At 47.0% G+C, this 19,927-nt stretch overlaps 1 protein-coding gene across 2 annotated transcripts in view; it reads right to left on the bottom strand.

Moving 5' to 3' along the window:
* Nucleotides 1–930: 930 nt before the first annotated feature.
* Nucleotides 931–19,927, bottom strand: part of LOC121585701 (alpha-2,8-sialyltransferase 8F-like) — a 38,603-nt gene continuing 19,606 nt past the window's right edge. For both annotated transcript variants that reach the window (XM_041902026.2, XM_041902027.2), the window contains 3 exons: nt 2,708–2,825; nt 1,975–2,139; nt 931–1,390 (listed from right to left, as the gene is read on the bottom strand). In XM_041902026.2, the coding sequence (XP_041757960.2) occupies nt 1,208–1,390; nt 1,975–2,139; nt 2,708–2,825 (466 nt within the window). In that variant the 3' untranslated portion in view covers nt 931–1,207. The remainder of the gene's footprint in view (nt 1,391–1,974; nt 2,140–2,707; nt 2,826–19,927) is intronic.

The following is a 19,927-nucleotide window of genomic DNA, read 5'->3' as shown; positions in this document are numbered from 1 at the left end:
TCAGGACTTGAAGGGCTTAAATACTGTAACTAAATTAACATGAAAAGTCGTTCAAACAGTGTCAAAACACGACAAAACAAAGTTTGTATTAAAATGACAATGCTGTATTTCTATTTCACTTTGGTATATAGTAAGCATTACAAGAGCAGCACGTCTTTAAAAAAAAAAAAAATATATACAATTACAACAATAATAGAAATAACAATACCCATAAAATAGCCAAATTTAGTAATTACACACATTTTTTTTACGAAATAGTTAATTTATTTATGGAATGATGTACGTTTCCTGTTAAGTGGATGTCATCTCACTCACGTTTTCATTCATGACAGGTATCAGTTTGAATGTGGTCAAATGTAGAGGAACATGACATGGGTCTCAATGGTTAAAGCATTGGTTGAGGGGAGATGTAGGGGGGTAGATATAGCACTATGGTAAGCAGAGCCATAGATGGAGCAGAGTGCTATGATGAAACTGGCTCTCATGAGGACCGCCACAGGACAATGACCAAACACACCTCCAGGCTGTGTAAGGGCTATTTGACCAAGAAGGAGAGTGATGGAGTGCTGCATCAGATGACCTGGCCTCCACAATCACCTGACCTCAACCCAATTGAGATGGTTTGGGATGAGTTGGACCACAGAGTGAAGGAAAAGCAGCCAACAAGTGCTCAGCATATGAGGGAAATCCTTCAAGACTGTTGGGGAAGCATTCCAGGTGAAGCTGGTTGAGAGAATGCCAAGGGTGTGCAAAGCTGTCATCAAGGCAAAGGGTGGCTACTTTGAAGAATCTCAAATATAAAATATATTTGGATTTGTTTAACACTTTTTTGGTTACTACATGATTCCATATGTGTTATTTCATAGTTTTGATGTCTTCACTATTATTCTACAATGTAGAAAATAGTAAAAAATAAAAATAAAAACTTGAATGAGTAGGTGTGTCCAAACTTTTCACTGGTACTGTATATTTACTGTTTGGTCAAAAAATACTACAATCACCTGGAATTAAGCAAAAAAAAAATGTTTAATTTAGAAAATCTGTTCTGAAGTATTCCCATGAATAAAAGAGACGTGATCATGTCTCAATGTAATCAAAGTATGAAATTACTGTTATTTTCAAATACAACCTCTTGGGTTTAGTTGTGGTCAATTTGCACTGTACAAATTATTATAATTATGTTCCTGCCCCCCCGACCATCCGCTTGTTAGGGTGTACAGGGTCCAACATGTAGCTGTAGCGCCCCCTGGCTGTGGAGTTGTAGTAACAGCAGGAACTCTTCAGGCATGGCGTGCATGTTGCGACTCGGACCAACGTTGTCATAGTAATGATGGGGCAAAGTATTTTGGGATAGATCCAGAGGGAAGGGCCAGAAGCCGTACAGATGAACCTGAAAGACAGAGATAGAGACTTAGAAACAAACACACAGACACTTAATCTCTTAAGGTAGCAGATTGCATCCAATGATTACCTCTACTGCTTGTGGGTTCACTGTGGACACAGGTCCACCCACTGGGGAGGCAGGCCCTGCAGGTCCATCCAATCAAATTGAGCAAAAACCCTAAAATAATATATTATTATTACAAAAATACTCCTCATTAAAAATGTATTCAGGCCCACCCACAAACGAATTTCTGGCAACGCCAAAGCCTTCGACAAACTAAACCTTGAACTCCTTTGGAAGATCCTCCTGCAGTATGGCTGCCCTGTGAAATTTGTCAACATCCTGTGTCAGTTGAATAAGGGGGTGATGGTCAGGGTAACAGTTGGCGGTCAGGAGTCTAAACTCCTTGGAGTAGGCACTGGTGTGAGGCAAGTGGTGTCTGCTTGAGCCAGTCCTATGTCTTCCGCCTTTGTGTCCCAACCTTACTGCACAAGGACATGGAAATGGAGAGTGGGGTGACCCTAGACTTCAGATTGGACGGGAACCTCTTCTGAGGCAACACACACACACATACAGACACACACACAAACCTGTTCACAGATCTCCAGAGCGGTGCTGGTCAGCATCAGACCAGTAGAGATCCGTGGGGCTCGTTGCCTGTGACGACGCCAGAACCTGCCCAGCTCAAACAGGTAGTCTGGGTGGAAGAACACCACTTCCTGTTGGGGGCGGGCCTTACGGAGGGCATGGTACACCTGGGACAGAACAAAGACTGATTAATGACATCATTTCTATATACTCTCCTACCCCAGCCTTCCTCCCCCCCAGGATCAAAATGTTAGTTATCCATTTTGTAATTCTTAAAAATGATACCCAAGCTCGGCCCTTGCCCTAGTTATTGATGAAAAAATTGACATGTACATAGCATCGTGTCGTGTTGGGCCCGTGCCGGGTCACAGGCTTCTATCTAGTCTCATCTCATGGTTGTACTCCTGAGTGGCGCAGTGGTCTAAGGCACTGCATCTAAGGCACTAACTGTGCCACTAGAGATCCTGGTTCGAATCCAGGCTCTGTCGCAGCCGGCCACGACCGGGAGACTCATGGGCGGCGCACAATTGGCCCAGCGTCGTCCAGGGTGGGGGAGGGAATGGCCGGCAGGGATGTAGCTCAGTTGATAGAGCATGGCGTTTGCAACGCCAGGATTGTGGGTTCGTTTCCCACGGGGGGCCAGTATAAAAAAATATGTATTCACTAACTGTAAGTCGCTCTGGATAAGAGCGTCTGCTAAATGACTAAAATGTAAATGTAATGGTAGCAGCTCACATTGAAGCAGGAGGTGGTCCCATAGCCAAAGGAGAAGGCTGGGAGAAGTAGATGGGCGTGACCGTAGACTGACAGGCGATCCGCCATGGGTCCAGGGTTCCGCTGGAGGTTAGGGTACCTGAGTACAGGTGAGTTAGGAGACGGGGGAGGCGGAGACAGGTGAGGGGATGAGTGAGAATATGGGTGAGGGGAGGAGTTAGAAGACAGGTGAGGGGAGGGGTTAGGAGACAGGTGTGAAGCGGAGTTAGGATACAGGTGAGGGGAGGAGTTAGGAGACAAGTGAGGGGAGCAATTAGGAGACAGGTGAGGGGAGGAGTTAGGAGACAGGTGAGAGGCAGGTGTTAGTGGCAGTTGGACAAACGTCTAGAATCGACTTGACATCAAAAATCTATTTGAGTTTGTGAAATCATGTTGGACAGGTGTGAGGTGGAGACAGGTGACAATTCATCATTTATATTGATAATGTACACCACCAGTCAAAAGTCTGGACACACCTACTAATTCAAGGGTCTTAATTTATTTTTACAATTTTTTACATTGTAGAATAATAGTGAAGACATCAACACTATGAAATAACACATGTAGTAACCAAAAAAGTGAAACAAATTTGAGATTCTTCAAATAGCCACCCTTTGCCTTGATGACAGTTTGCACACTCTTGGCATTCTTACAACCAGATTCATGAGGTAGTCACCTGGAATGCATTTCAATTAACAGGTATACCTTCTTAAAAGTTTGTTGAATTTGTGGAATTTCTTTCCAATCAGTTGTGTTGTGACAAGGTAGGGGGTTATACAGAAGATAGCCCTATTTGGTAAAAGACCAAGTCCATATTATGGCAAGAACGGCTCAAATAAGCAAAGAAAAACAACAGTCCATCATTATTTTAAGACATGAAGGTCAGTCAATATGGAACATTAAGAACTTTGAACGTTTCTTCAAGTGCAGTCGCAATAACCATCAAGCGCTATGATGAAACTGGCTCTCATGAGGACCGCCACAGGAATGAAAGACCCAGAGTTACCTCTGCTGGAGAGGATAAGTTCATTAGAGTTACCAGCCTCAGAAATCACAGCCCAAATAAAGCTTCACAGAGTTTAAGTAACAGACACATCTAAACATCAACTGTTCAGAGGGGACTGTGTGAATCAGACCTTCATGATCAAATTGCTGCAAAGAAACCACTACTAAAGGACACCAATAATAAGAAGAGACTTGCTTGGGCCAAGAAACATGAGCAATGGACATTAGACCGGTGGAAATCTGTCCTTTGGTCTGGAGTCCAAATTGGACAAAACTGTGGTTTTGTGAGATGCAGTGTGGGTGAACGGATGATCTCCGCATGTGTATTTTCCACCGTAAAGCATGTAGGAGGAGGTGTTATGGTGTGGGGGTGCTTTGCTGGTGACACTGAAGAATCTCAAATATATTTTGATTTGTTAAACACTTTTTTGGTTACTACATGATTCCATATGTGTTATTTCATATTTTTGATGTCTTCACTATTATTCTACAATGTAGAAAATAGTAAAAATAAAAAATAACACTTGAATGAGTAGGTGTGTCCAAACTTTTGACTGGTACTGTATATACAGTCAGGTCCATAATTATTGACACCCTTGATAAAGATGAGCAAAAAATACGGAATATTTTATACTAATACAGTTGCACAGATAAAGAGATTTTGGTCTCTGCCTGGTAAAATATCAGATAGCTATCCAAGCTAGCTAACTTGGTAGCTACAGTGGGGAAAAAAAATATTTAGTCAGCCACCAATTGTGCAAGTTCTCCCACTTAAAAAGATGAGAGAGGCCTGTAATTTTCATCATAGGTACACGTCATCTATGACAGACAAATTTAGGAAAAAAAATCCAGAAAATCACATTGTAGGATTTTTTATGAATTTATTTGCAAATTATGGTGGAAAATAAGTATTTGGTCACCTACAAACAAGCAAGATTTCTGGCTCTCACAGACCTGTAACTTCTTCTTTAAGAGGCTCCTCTGTCCTCCACTCGTTACCTGTATTAATGGCACCTGTTTGAACTTGTTATCAGTATAAAAGACACCTGTCCACAACCTCAAACAGTCACACTCCAAACTCCACTATGGCCAAGACCAAAGAGCTGTCAAAGGACACCAGAAACAAAATTGTAGACCTGCACCAGGCTGGGAAGACTGAATCTGCAATAGGTAAGCAGCTTGGTTTGAAGAAATCAACTGTGGGAGCAATTATTAGGAAATGGAAGACATACAAGACCACTGATAATCTCCCTCGATCTGGGGCTCCACGCAAGATCTCACCCCCGTGGGGTCAAAATGATCACAAGAACGGTGAGCAAAAATCCCAGAACCACACGGGGGGACCTAGTGAATGACCTGCAGAGAGCTGGGACCAAAGTAACAAAGCATACCATCAGTAACACACTACGCCGCCAGGGACTCAAATCCTGCAGTGCAAGATGTGTCCCCCTGCTTAAGCCAGTACATGACCAGGCCCGTCTGAAGTTTGCTAGAGTGCATTTGGATGATCCAGAAGAGGATTGGGAGAATGTCATATGGTCAGATGAAACCAAAATATAACTTTTTTGGTAAAAACTCAACTCATCGTGTTTGGAGGACAAAGAATGCTGAGTTGCATCCAAAGAACACCATACCTACTATGAAGCATGGGGGGTGGAAACATCATGCTTTGGGGCTGTTTTTCTGCAAAGGGACCAGGACGACTGATCCGTGTAAAGGAAAGAATGAATGGGGCCATGTATCGTGAGATTTTGAGTGAAAACCTCCTTCCATCAGCAAGGGCATTGAAGGATGAAACGTGGCTGGGTCTTTCAGCATGACAATGATCCCAAACACACCGCCCGGGCAACGAAGGAGTGGCTTCGTATGAAGCATTTCAAGGTCCTGGAGTGGCCTAGCCAGTCTCCAGATCTCAACCCCATAGAAAATCTTTGGAGGGAGTTGAAAGTCTGTGTTGCCCAGCGACAGCCCCAAAACATCACTGCTCTAGAGGAGATCTGCATGGAGGAATGGGCCAAAATACCAGCAACAGTGTGTGAAAACCTTGTGAAGACTTACAGAAAACGTTTGACCTGTGTCATTGCCAACAAAGGGTATATAACAAAGTATTGAGAAACTTTTGTTATTGACCAAATACTTATTTTCCACCATAATTTGCAAATAAATTCATAAAAAATCCTACAATGTGATTTTCCTAATTTTTTTTCCTAATTTTGTCTGTCATAGTTGACGTGTACCTATGATGAAATTTACAGGCCTCTCTCATCTTTTTAAGTGGGAGAAATTGCACAATTGGTGGCTGACTAAATACTTTTTTTCCCCACTGTACATTAGCTATCATACTGGAAAAAACAGTGTAAAACAATGCATTTTGACTATCACAGCTCTGCGTTCACGGAACATTACTTTGGCTTTGGCATGCATTGGTAGTCCTTTAGCCTTCTGACAATACTGGGTATGACCCCATGGATTTTCGAGAGCTCTATGGTAGTCTGTAAAGGCGTCCGTATGCTTCCCAGCCGAAACAGTTCGGAAGATTTGGTGCATATAGTATGACAACATGTTGTGTCATTCTTGTTCGTTTTGGACTATGGTAAGGGTTTTTTCGGCTTTTCAGGCACACAACATTTTTTCTCAAGGCTTGCCGAAGTCAGTCGCCAAAGTCTACGCCCCTTCGTCAGTGATTGGTCAGCAGTAGGGATTCTTCAATAACATCTCTGTTGTCATTCATCAAGAGATGACTCGTTTTCATGTACATTTCTTCATTGAGAAATACAGCACTAAACATCTTAGTTAGACTGAACAAAAATGCAACATGCAACAATTTCAAAGATTTTACTGAGTTACAGTTCATATAAGGAAATCAGTCAATTTTAAATAAATTCATTAGGCCCTAATCTATGGATTTCACATGACTGGGAACACAGATATTAATATGTTGGTCACAGATACCTTAACAAAAAAAAGTAGGGACGTGGTTCAGAAAACCAGTCAGTATCTGGTCTGACCACCCTTTGTCTCATGCAGCACGACATATCTATAGAGTTGATCAGGCTGTTGATTGTGGCCTGTGGAAAGTTGTCCCACTTCTCTTCAATGGCTGTGCGAAGTTGCTGGATATTGGCGGGAACTAGAATGTGCTGTCATACACGTCAATCCAGAGCATCCCAAACATGCTCAATGGGTGATTATGCAGGCCATTGAAGAACTTCCAGGACTTGTGTACAGATCCTTGCAACATGGGGCTGTGCATTATATCATGCTGAAACATGAGGTGATGGCGGCAGATGAATGGCACCACAATGGGCCTCAGGATCTCATCATGGTATCTCTGTGCATTCAAATTGCCATCGATAAAACACAATTGTGTTTGTTGTCCGTAGCCTATGCCAGCCCATACCATAAACCCACCGCCACCATGGGGCACTCTGTTCACAACGTTGACATCAGCAAACTGCCTGCCCACACGATGCCATACACGCTGTCTGCCATCTGCCCGGTACAGTTGAAACTGGGATTCATCCATGAAGAGCACCCTTCTCCAGTGTGCTAGTGGCCATCGAAGGTGAGCATTTTCCCACTGAAGTCTTTCATGACGCCGAACTGCAGTCATGTCAAGACCCTGGTGAGGACGACGAACATGCAGATGAGCTTCCCTGAGATGGTTTCTGACAGTTTGTGCAGAGATTCTTTCATTGTGCAAACCCAAGGTTTCATCAGCTGTCCGGGTGGCTGGTCCCAGACCATCCCACAGGTGAAGATGCCAGATGTGGAGGGTCCTGGGCTGGCGTAGTTACATGTGGTCTGCGGTTGTGAGGCCAGTTGGACGTACTGCCAAATTCTCTAAAACAACGTTGGAGGCGGCTTATGATAGAGAAATTAACATTCAATTCTCTGGCAACAGCTCTGGTGGACATTTCTGCAGTCAGCATGACAATTGCATGCTCCCTCAAAACTTGTGGCATTGTGTTGTGTGACAAAACTGCATATTTTAGAGTGGTCTTTTATTGTCCCCAGCACAAGGTGCACCTGTGTAATGATCATGCTTTTTAATCAGCTTCTTGATATGCCACACCTGTCAGGTGGATGGATTATCTTGACAAAGGAGAAATGCTAACTAACAGGGATGTAAACAAATTTGTGCACAACATTTGAACGAAATAAGCTTTGTGTGCATATGGAACATTTCTGGGATCTTTTATTTCAGTTCATGAAACATGTGACCAACACTTTACATGTGTCGTTTATATTTTTGTTCAATATAGATGTAAAATTGCGCAACTAAGATCTCCTCTGCAAAAATGTCCACTGAAGTCGGTTATGATGCCGAACTGCAGTCAGGTCAAGACCTTGGTGAGGACGATGAGCACGCAGATGACCTTACCTGAGACAGTTTGGGCAGAGTTTCTGACAGTTTGGGCAGAAATTATTTGGTTGTGCAAATCCACAGTTTCATCAGCTGTCCGGATGGCTGGTCTCAAACGATCATGTTGCGTTTATATTTTTATTCAGTGTAGTATACCCTGTGTCGCACAACCCATGTGGAATTCTTGATGTCCATCAGCGTTTGGAACTGCCGATCTGCGGCGAAGAACGCCGAGTTCATCTCAGCCTGTGCTGCCCTTTAGTCCCTAGACTTTTTGGCCCTGGCGGAGTCCGAGAGCATGTGGTGGCATAGGGCTACTCATTGCTCCTAAGTGGAGATCTTCTCTTTTCTTTCTCACTCACTTGTCCATCTCCTCATTTGAATTCCATGCTGTCAATGTCACTTGTCCACTCAAGCTTAACATTTTTGTCATCCATCGCCCACCAGGCGCCCTTAGAGAGTTTCTCAATGAGCTTGACACCTTGATAAGCTCATATCCTAACGATGGCTCACCGCTCATCGCACTGGGTGACTTCAACCTCCCGACATCTGCCTTCAGTTCATATCTTTCCACCTCTTTCTTTCCCCTCCTTGCCTCTTTTGACCTCACCCTCTCCCAGTCCCCTCCCCCTCACAAGGCAGGCAATATGCTTGACCTCATCTTTACTAGAGTGTGTTCACCTACTAATCTCACTGCAACCCCCCTTCAGGTCTCTGATCAATACTTTATTTCCTTTTCTTTCTCCCGCTCCTCCAACCCTACCCACTCAACACCTACCAGATGGCCATGCGCCGTCGCAATCTTCACTCTCTCTCTCCCACTACTCTCTCCTCTATTGTGTCATCTCTCCCTTCTGCTAAATCCCTTTCCCTCCTGATTCATCAGAGCGCAATGTATGTTGAATGCTGAACGCTAAATGAGAGACCTCAGTTTATTGTTTTTCTAAAGTTGTGACAGTGTTTCCTTGTAAAGTTTGATTTTATATACTTTTTGATTTTGGATCCCGCGACTCAGCTGGGCTCAGTTGCTGTGAACTCTACTATCTGTCCCGGGATCCTGACAGATTCCATGTAAAGAGAGAGACACAGAACCCAGCTGGCTCAGCAGTCTCAAATGGAGGTCGCGATTGAACGTTTTCAATGCTTCAGGAGCTGTGTTTATTTTGCTCTATTCCGGGATGTGGACCACCCAGATTTTCAATGTAGCAACTGTTTGCTTGCAGAGGACTACAGGGGCGAAGTGGCTACTCTTAGCAAACAAGTATTGAACCTACACAAGCTACTGGGGAATCCACGCCCGCCTACCTTTTCTTTTTCTTCTACCCCAGTAGCCGGACGCCGCTCTGGTCTGATGGAAGTGTCTGCTGCCATGTCGGCTCTCCACAGCCGACTGGCCGGTACTCTGCAGGGATCCCTCCCCGAAGGGGTCTCCCCCTTCCCTGGAGAACTGAGCTAGTAGGATGCTCCTGGATGACTTGGGGGATGTTCCTGTTCTCAACCCAACCAACCAGCCATAGAGATATGTCACTAGCCGTGGAAGTCAAGAAAGTGTCCTCTGGCAATGGGGAGATGTTAAGCCTGGACCAGACACAGACCAAAAACGGCTTTGCCACCCTGGATCCAAAGGTTCCAGCGCATTCTTCCCTAGGGGCTTCCGATTCGAGATCGGATCCGGAGGTACCTGCGCCTTCGTCCTCTGTTCTGTCTTCCTCTCCCATTATTCCTACGTCGGGATCAGATCCCCAGAGCTCCCACCATCATCAGACCGTGAGGGTGCCTGAAAGACCGGCCCATTCATCATCCATGATGGATACTACAGCCGGCTTGGGTCCATCGGGCCCACCGCCCTTCGGTCCTCGAGGGGGTTTGCGAAACCACTCGAGGTGAAAGAACAGCCGGACCTCCTCGGCAATTGCACCAGCTGTCGTCATCGGCAGCTCTATTGGAAGAAGAATCTTGGCTCCCGGGGCAAAAACCCTGTGCTAGCCAGGAGCATGAGTACAGGACGTTACAAGGCTGTTTCCGACCATTCTACGACAGATGCCTGGAGCTGACGCTGTCATAGTCCATGTAGGGTCAAACGACATCAGGAGGGCTAGCTCGGAACCTCTGAAAATTGACTTTCAAGATCTGATTCTAGCACTAAAAGCACCAATCATTTCAGGTCCGGTACCATCGCTGGGCTGCAGGTGTGAAAGATTCTGCAGGCTACTGGCATTACACACCTGGCTAAAAGACTACTGTAGCTCTGTTGGAATCACTTTTATAGATATCTTTAACAACTTCTGGAAACAGAAGATACTTTACAGGAATGATGGAGTCCATCCAAATCGTCTTGGCTCCTGGACTCTGTCCACGCATTTCAAGGCTGTGTTGGGATAATGACTTATCAATGACCAAAGACCAGCTCAGTTAATCCCTACCATTGTGATGCTGAGTTGTCATAATTCTGCATCAAATGTACATTATCCCAGGGGCATTGGCAGACAATGTAAGTAAATTAATTTATGTCCCCCTCACCGCCCTGAATACCTCTGTTGATCCTACATCTATTGTATGCAGTAATCATGTGCCTATGAACCAGATTTACACTGTTAGCACTGAGGCCCTAGTAGGCCCTAGCTTTGGGTAAAGCCAGTGTGTCTATGTGTGCGGATGGCTCAACACTATACACGTCAGCTACTACAGCGACTGAAATGACTGCAACACTTAACAAAGAGCTGCAGTTAGTTTCAGAATGGGTGGCAAGGAATAAGTTAGTCCTAAATATTTTCAAAACTAAAAGCATTGTATTTGGGACAAACCATTCACTAAACCCTTAACCTCAACTAAATCATGGAATGAATAATGTGGAAATTGAGCAAATTGAGGTGACTAAGCTGCTTGGAGTAATAACATATTGATACAACAGTAGCTAAGATGGGGAGAAGTCTGTCCGTAATAAAGCGCTGCTCTGCCTTAACAGCACTATCATCAAGGCAGGTCCTACAGGCCCTAGTTTTGTTGCACCTGGACTACTGTTCAGTAGTGAGGTCAGGTGCCACAAAGAGGGAAAATTACAATTGGCTCAGAACAGGGCAGCACGGCTGGCCCTTAAAAGTACACGGGGAGCGAACATTAATTATATGCATGTCAATCTCTATGGGGGTGCCACAGGGTTCAATTCTTGGGCCGACTCTTTTCTCTGTGTATATCAATGATGTCGCTCTTGCTGTTGGTGACTCTCAGATCCACCTCTACGCAGACGACACCATTTTGTATACATCTGGCCCTTCATTGGACACTGTGTTAACAAGCCTCCAAACGAGCTTCAATGCCATACAACACTCCTTCCGTAGCCTCCAACTGCTCTTAAACACTAGTAAAACTAAATGCATGCTCTTCAATCGAACGCTGCTGGCACCCGCCCACCCGACTAGAATCACTACTCTCAACGGGTCTGACCTAGAGTATGTGGACAACTACAAATACCTAAGTGTCTGGTTAGACTGTAAACTCTCCTTCCAGACTCACATTAAGCATCTCCAATCCAAAGTTAAATCTAGAATCGGCTTCCTATTTCGCAACAAAGCCTCCTTCACTCATGCTGCCAAACATGCCCTCGTAAAACTGACTATCCTACTGATCCTTGACTTCGGCGATGTCATTTACAAAATAGCCTCCAACACTCTACTCAGCAAATTGGATGTAGTCTATCACAGTGCCATCCGTTTTGTCACCAAAGCCCCATACACTACCCACCACTGTGACCTGTACACTCTTGTTGGCTGGTCCTCACTACATATTTGTCGCCAAACCCACTGGCTCCAGGCCATCTATAAATAACTGGTAGGCAAATCTCCGCCTTATCTTAGCTCATTGGTCACCATAGCAACACCCACCCGTAGTATGCGCTCCAGCAGGTATATCTCACTGGTCATCCCCAAAGCCAACACCTCCTTTGGCCGCCATTCCTTCCAGTTCTCTGCTGCCAATGACTGGAACGAACTGCAAAAATCTCTGAAGCTGGAGACTCTTATCTCCCTCACTAACTTTAAGCATCAGTTGTCAGAGCACCTTACCGATCACTGCACCTGTACACAGCCCTTCTGAAATTAGCCCACTCAACTACCAAATCCCCATATTGTTATTTATTTTGCTCATTTGCACCCCAGTATCTCTATTTGCACATCATCTCTTGCACATCTATCATTCCAGTGTTAATACTAATTGTAATTATTTTGCACTATGGCCTATTTATTGCTTTACCTCCATAACTTGCTACATTTGCACACACTGTATATATATTTTCTGTAGCATTTTTGACTTTATGTTTTGTTTTACCCCATATGTAACTCTGTGTTGTTGTTTTTATCGCACTGCTTTGCTTTATCTTGGCCAGGTCGCAGTTGTAAATGAGAACTTGTTCTCAACTGGCTTACCTGGTTAAATAAAGGTGAAATAAAATAAACAAAATAAAATAAAATCTCTCATGGCTCAAAGTGGAAGAGAGATTGACTTCACCACTACTTGTTTTTGTAAGAAGTGTTGACAAGCTGAATGTACTAAGCTGTCTGTTTAAACTATGAGGTAGTCACCGGGAATGCATTTCAGTTAACAGGTGTGCCTTGTTAAAAGTTAATTTGTGGAATTTCTTTCCTTCTTAATGCGTTTGAGCCAATCAGTTGTGTTGTGACAAGGTGGGGGTGGTATACAGAAGATAGCCCTATTTGGTAAAAGACCAAGTTCATATTATGGCAAGAACAGTTCAAATAAGCAAAGAGAAACGACAGTCCATCATTACTTTAAGACATGAAGGTCAGTCAATACGGAACATTCCAAGAACTTTGAAAGTTTCTTCAAGTGCAGTCGCAAAAACAATCAAGCGCTATGATGAAACTGGCTCTCATGAGGACCGCCACAGGAAAGGAAGACCCAGAGTTACCTCTGCTGCAGAGGATAACTGCACCTCAGATTGCAGTCCAAATAAAGCTTCACAGAGTTCAAGTAACCAACACATCTCAACACCAACTGTTCAGAGGAGACTGCATGAATCAGGCCTTCATGGTCGAATTGATGCAAAGAAACCACTACTGAAGGTCACCAATAAGAAGAAGAGACTTGCTTGGGCCAAGAAACACGAGCAATGGACATTAGACCGGTGGAAATCTGTCCTTTGGTCTGATGAGTTCAAATTTGAGATTTTTGGTTCCAACCGCCGTGTCTTTGTGAGATGCAGAGTAGGTGAACGGATGATCTCTGCATGTGTGATTCCTACTGTGAAGCATGGAGGAGGAGGTGTGATGGTGCTTTGCTGGTGACACTGTCCGTGATTTATTTAGAATTCAAGGCACACTTAACCAGCATGGCTACCACAGCATTCTGCAGCGATATGCCATCCCATCTGGTTTCCGCTTAGTGGGACTATCATTTGTTTTTCAACAGGACTGTGTAAGGGCTATTTGACCAAGAAGGAGAGTGATGGAGTTCTGCATCAGATGACCTGGCCTCCACAATCACCCGACCTCATCCCAATTGAGATGGTTTGGGATGAGTTGGACCGCAGAGGGAAGGAAAAGCAGCCAACAAGTGCTCAGCATATGTGGGAACTCCTTCAAGACTGTTGGAAAAGCATTCCAGGTGAAGCTGGTTGAGAGAATGCTAAGAGTGTGCAAAGCTGTCATCAAGGCAAAGGGTGGCTACTTTGAATAATCTAAAATCTAAAATATATGTTGATTTGTTTAACACTTTCTTGGTTACTACATGATTCCATAGGTGTTATTTCATAGTTTTGATGTCTTCACTATTATTCTACAATGTAGAAAATAGTAAAAATAAAGAAAAATCCTTGAATGAGTATGTGTGTCCAAACTTATACTGGTACTGTACATTGTAATATTGTTGTATGGTGGCATTATGCATTTTGTATTGTAGATATATAGTGGTGTAATAATGTTATATGATGTACCTTTTTATATTTTATTTTATATGTAATGTAATGTTTGGACCCCAAGAAGAGTAGCTGCTGCCTTGGCAGCTAATGGGGATCCCTAATAAATACAAATACTCTCCCCCCTTTCCGCATCCTATGACTCGCACTGTCCCCTTTCCTCCCGGCCGGCTCGGCCCTCCCCTCCTTCTCTGTGGCTAAGTGACCCATTATTAGTTTACAGAACAGGGCTGCGGCAGCTGAGTGATAATGGAGGAAAGCTGAATTTGCGGAGGACCTATCATCCTTTCACTCCCTCCTCTCTACCTTTTCTTCCTCTGTATCTGCTGCTAAAACTACTTTCTATCTGTAACGATCCCGGCAGTCTGAGTCGGGTCCTGTCTGTGGACTAGTTTTTATGTTCGTGATCTCCAGTTTCCCGAGGGTTCTGGAACGCTCCGGGGAGCTCTCTTGATTTCCGCACCTGCATCCCATCAGCAATCTGCACACCTGGTCCTGATCATCACCCTTCTTAGGCTCTGGCCTAACATCCATTCCCTGCCGGATCGTTAGCCATAAACAGTATGTTTTGCCAGCGTATAAGCCTCAGAGTACTAGCGTTAGTTTTGTTGTTTTTTGCATCTTGTTGACCTGCCTTGTACTTACCTCCGTTTGTTCTGTCTACAGTCATTCTCCCGGAACCTTCACCCAACCCCTGCCGTGCCATCAGTTCATCTGCTACTTCACCACCACCTACTCATCTCCGCCACCCGCTCCGTCTACTGGACTATTCTGCACCTTTTCCCTGTAAATAAACACTCTCATTCGTTCAACTCACCTTGTCCTGGTCTGCTTCTGGGTTCGGTCTTAGAGAACCGTGACAGAACGATCCGGCCATTAATGAACCCAGCGGACCTGGACTCTGTTCGCCATGCCATTACCCATCAGGAGAAGATGTTGGGCCATCATAGCACGGTACTACAGGAGATCGCGTTGTCAGTTCGGAACCTTTCTACCGGTCTGACGGAGGTCCAGAACCAACGCAAGTCTCCGGTGGAGGATCCACTACGGTTTCACCCATCTCGCCTGCCGCTTCTGGAGCTGTGTCCTTCCGTGAGCCCAAGGTTCCGACGCCGGATAAATATGAGGGGGAGCTGGGAAGATGCCGTTCCTTCCTTATGCAGTGTGGATTAGTGTTCGATCTACAGCCCTACTCTTATGCCACAGACAAGGCTAGGATAGCCTTTGTGATTGAGTTGCTGCGTGGTCGAGCGCTGGAGTGGGCTTCAGCCGTTTGGGAACGACAGGATCCCTGCATGGCGTCATACCAGGGGTTCACGGCCGAGATGAGGAAGCTCTTCGACCATTCCGTCCGAGGGAGGGACGCAGCTAGGCGCCTGTTTTTCGCTTCGCCAAGGAACTCGCAGCGTGGCCGACTTCGTGATCGAGTTCAAGACGTTGGCTGTGGAGAGTGGGTGGAATGAGGAGTCTCTGCAAGCGGCCTTTTACCAGGGTCTGTCGGAGCAGCTCAAGGATGAGTTGATCTCCTATCCGGAGCCTAGTGACCTGGACAGCTTGGTAGCCTTGTCTATTCGGGTGGATAATCGAGTCCGAGAGCGAAGGAGGGAGAAGCAATGGGGTCCGTCCAATCGATCAGCTTCTCAGTTCCCAGTCGGGTCGGGTGGTGGACCAGAACACGTCGATCATTCTCCACCACAAAGGATTATTGGAGAGGTTCTCTCTCCCGATTCTGAACCCATGCAAGTGGGGCGGCACGGGTTAACCAAGGAGGAGCGTCAACATAGACGTAAGACCAACTGTTGCCTCTACTGTGGTAGCTCGGGACATTACATCTCCACTTGTTCCCGGCGGTCGTCAAACTGCCCGGCTCGCTAAAGTTGGGAGGACTTTTAGCGAGCCAGTTTCAACCTCTCAGTACCTCTGTCAGACCCCGTTTCCCGGCAACCCTTGTGAACAGGAATCAGAGCTTAGCGATTAACGCTTTGTCGATTCAGGTGCCGATGGAAGCTTTCTTGATGCCGAGTTGGTGGAACAGCTGGGGCTTTCCAAGGAGCAATTGCCGGAAGCCATTGAAGCGACCACTCTGAACGGCAGTAGTCTGGCACGTATCACGATGAGGACTGAACCGGTTAAGATGCTGTTGTCGGGGAATCATTCGGAGATGATTTCATTCTTCATTCTGCCGTCTTCCCATGTTCCTCTAGTCCTTGGATACCCCTGGCTGAAGGAACACAATCCCACGTTCGATTGGGTGACGGGCAAGGTAACGAGTTGGAGCCTTGATTGTCATGCTAACTGTCTCAAGACTGCCTGTCCCCATTCGGTTCCCAGTCAGGTGATTGAGGCTAAACCCCCAGATTTGTCCCTGGTTCCCGAGACATATCACGATTTGGGGGAAGTGTTCAGTAAGCAGAAGGCTCTGTCACTCCCTCCCCACCCGACCATATGATTGTGCCATCAACCTGTTCCCTGGAGCTGTCTACCCCAAGGGAAAGGTTATACAGTATCTCCCGCCCTGAACGTGAGGCTTTGGAGACCTACATCAAGGAGTCCCTAGCTGCTGGTCTCGTTCGTCCTCGTCATCACCCCTGGGGGCAGGATTCTTCTTTGTGGGTAAGAAGGATGGCTCTCTTCGACCGTGTATTGATTATCGGGGGTTGAATGACATCACGGTCAAGAACAAGTATCCCCTGCCCTTGATGAGTTCTGCCTTCGACTCCTTACAGGGTGCTACGGTGTTCACCAAGCTAGACCTACGCAATGCGTATCACATGGTCCGGATCAGAGAGGGAGACGAGTGGTTGACGGGTTTCAATACACCGATGGGTCACTTCGAGTATCAGGTGATGCCGTTTGGACTGACCAATGCTCCAGCGGTATTCCAGAGTATGGTGAACGACGTCCTGAGAGATATGATCGGTCTCTTTGTGTTTGTTTACCTGGATGACATTCTGATCTTCTCGAAGGAACCTTCCGACCACGTCCAGCATGTCCGGCAGGTTCTGCAGCGATTGTTGGAGAATCGCCTGTTCGTGAAGGCCGAGAAGTGCGAGTTCCACGCCCACACGACATCCTTTCTCGGGTACATCATCTCCAGGGGAGAGATTAGGATGGACCAGGAGAAGGTTAGAGCGGTTCTGGAATGGGCCCAGCCCGGTACGAGATTGCAGCTCCAGAGATTTTTTTTTGTTTTGCGAATTTCTACCGCAGATTCATCCGGGATTACAGCCGTGTGGCCGCTCCGTTAACGGCCTTGACTTCCAGTATCAGGAGCTTCAAGTGGAATCCGGAGGCGGATCGAGCGTTTCTGGATTTGAAGAGGCGATTCACCAACGCACCGATTCTCTCTCAACCGGACACGGACCGTCAGTTCGTCGTTGAAGTGGACCGCGTCCGATGTGGGAGTTGGCGCCATCCTGTCGCAGCGATGCTCCACGGACAGTAAACTCCATCCCTGCGCCTACTACTCTCGTCGCCTTTCGCCTGCGGAGAGGAATTACGATGTGGGTAACCGGGAGCTTCTCGCGGTGAAACTTGCCTTGGAGGAGTGGCGCCACTGGTTGGAGGGGGCGGAGCAGCCGTTTATTGTCTGGACTGACCACAAGAATCTTGCTTACGTGCAATCGGCTAGACGTCTCAACTCCCGTCAGGCCAGGTGGTCGTTGTTTTTCGGACGATTCAATTTTTTCCCTGACGTTCCGACCTGGATCTAAGAACGGCAAGGCGGACGCCTTGTCTCGGATGTTCTCCAAGACGGAGGAGAGTGGGTCCAAGACCGAGACAATTCTCCCCCGGAACTGCGTCGTGGGAGCTGTTAGGTGGAAGATTGAGGAGGAGGTGATGGCGGCTCTTCGGACGCAGCCCGGTCCCGGTAACGGTCCACCCGGTCGGTTGTTTGTGCCTGAGTCGGTTCGTCCTGCGGTCCTCAAATGGTCCCACGCCAGCAAGATGGCTTGTCACCCTGGCGTGGCTCGGACGATGGCGTTTCTTCGCAGACGCTTTTTGGTGGCCTGCCATGGCCGAGGATACTCGGGGTTATGTTGCTGCCTGTCCAGTGTGTGCGCAGAATAAGAGTACCAATCGGCCCAGCTCTGGACTACTTCACCCCCCTTCCTATTCCCCGGCGACCATGGTCGCATCTGGCCCTGGACTTTGTCACTGGGTTGCCCGCTTCTGAGGGGAACACGGTCGTTCTGACTATCGTGGACAGATTCAGCAAGTTCGCCCACTTTGTGCCAATTGCCAAGCTTCCCTCTGCCTCGGAGACGTCCGAGATCCTGGTTAGGGAGGTTTTCAGGGTCCACGGGTTGCCCAGTGATATCGTTTCCGACCGTGGCCCTCAGTTTACCTCTGCTGTCTGGAAGTCCTTCTGTTTGGCCATTGGAGCTACAGTCAGTCTCACATCTGGTTTTCACCCCCAATCTAATGGTCAGGCGGAGAGAGCCAACCAGAAGATGGAATCCACGCTACGCTGCCTGGCCTCTTCCAACCCCACCTCCTGGGTCTCCCAGTTGCCTTGGGTTGAGTATGCCCACAATACTCTCCCTACATCTGCCACTGGGATGTCTCCCTTCCAGTGCCTGTATGGCTACCAACCTCCCTTGTTCCCTTCTCAGGAGAAGGAGCTCTCAGTGCCTTCTGTTCAGGTCCATATTCGTCGTTGCCACCGGACCTGGCATCGGGCCAGAAAAGCACTCCTTAGAGTTTCGGACCGGTATCAGCTCCAGGCGAATCGTCGCCGGATCCCCGCTCCCACCTACACCATCGGAGATAGGGTCTGGTTGGCCACACGGGATCTTCCTTTACGGACTGAGTCTAGGAAGTTGTTACCGAAGTTCATTGGTCCGTTTGTGGTGGAGAGGGTGATCAATCCGGTGGCAGTTCGACTCAAACTCCCGAGGACGCTCAGAGTCCATCCCACCTTTCATGTCTCCTGCCTCAAGCCTGTTTTCCTCAGTCCTCTGTTGCCTCCTCCGCCTCCTCCTCCTCCTCCTCGGATGATCGGAGGTGGTCCTGCCTACACGGTGCGTCGCATCATGGATTCCAGACGGCGGGGCCGGGGTTTCCAGTATCTCGTGGACTGGGAGGGGTATGGTCCTGAAGAGAGGAGTTGGATTCCGCGGCGACAGGTCCTAGATGCTGACCTCATCAGTGACTTCTACCGCCTCCATCCTGGCGCTCCGGGAGTCCGCCCGGTGGCGTTGGTCGGAGGGGGTACTGTAACGATCCCGGCAGTCTGAGTCGGGTCCTGTCTGTGGACTAGTTTTTATGTTCGTGATCTCCAGTTTCCCGAGGGTTCTGGAACGCTCCGGGAGCTCTCTTGATTTCCGCACCTGCATCCCATCAGCAATCTGCACACCTGGTCCTGATCATCACCCTTCTTAGGCTCTGGCCTAACATCCATTCCCTGCCGGATCGTTAGCCATAAACAGTATGTTTTGCCAGCGTATAAGCCTCAGAGTACTAGCGTTAGTTTTGTTGTTTTTTGCATCTTGTTGACCTGCCTTGTACTTACCTCCGTTTGTTCTGTCTACAGTCATTCTCCCGGAACCTTCACCCAACCCCTGCCGTGCCATCAGTTCATCTGCTACTTCACCACCACCTACTCATCTCCGCCACCCGCTCCGTCTACTGGACTATTCTGCACCTTTTCCCTGTAAATAAACACTCTCATTCGTTCAACTCACCTTGTCCTGGTCTGCTTCTGGGTTCGGTCTTAGAGAACCGTGACACTATCAATCTAAATTTCAGGCTTCTGCTTCTAACCCTTTTACAACTTCTCCTCCCTCCTTAATCCTTCACCCCCTCCCTCCTCCCTCTCTGTGGATGACTTTGTCAACCATTATGAAAGAAGGTTGACGACATTCGCTCCTCATTCACTCAGGACGACTTTGTGAACCAC

This window comes from Coregonus clupeaformis, chromosome 17 (assembly GCF_020615455.1).
Source record: "Coregonus clupeaformis isolate EN_2021a chromosome 17, ASM2061545v1, whole genome shotgun sequence".
NCBI classification, from domain to species: Eukaryota; Metazoa; Chordata; class Actinopteri; order Salmoniformes; family Salmonidae; genus Coregonus; species Coregonus clupeaformis.
The sequence above is the reverse complement of the archived record's forward strand: the minus strand, read 5'-3'. Positions and strand labels throughout refer to the sequence as shown.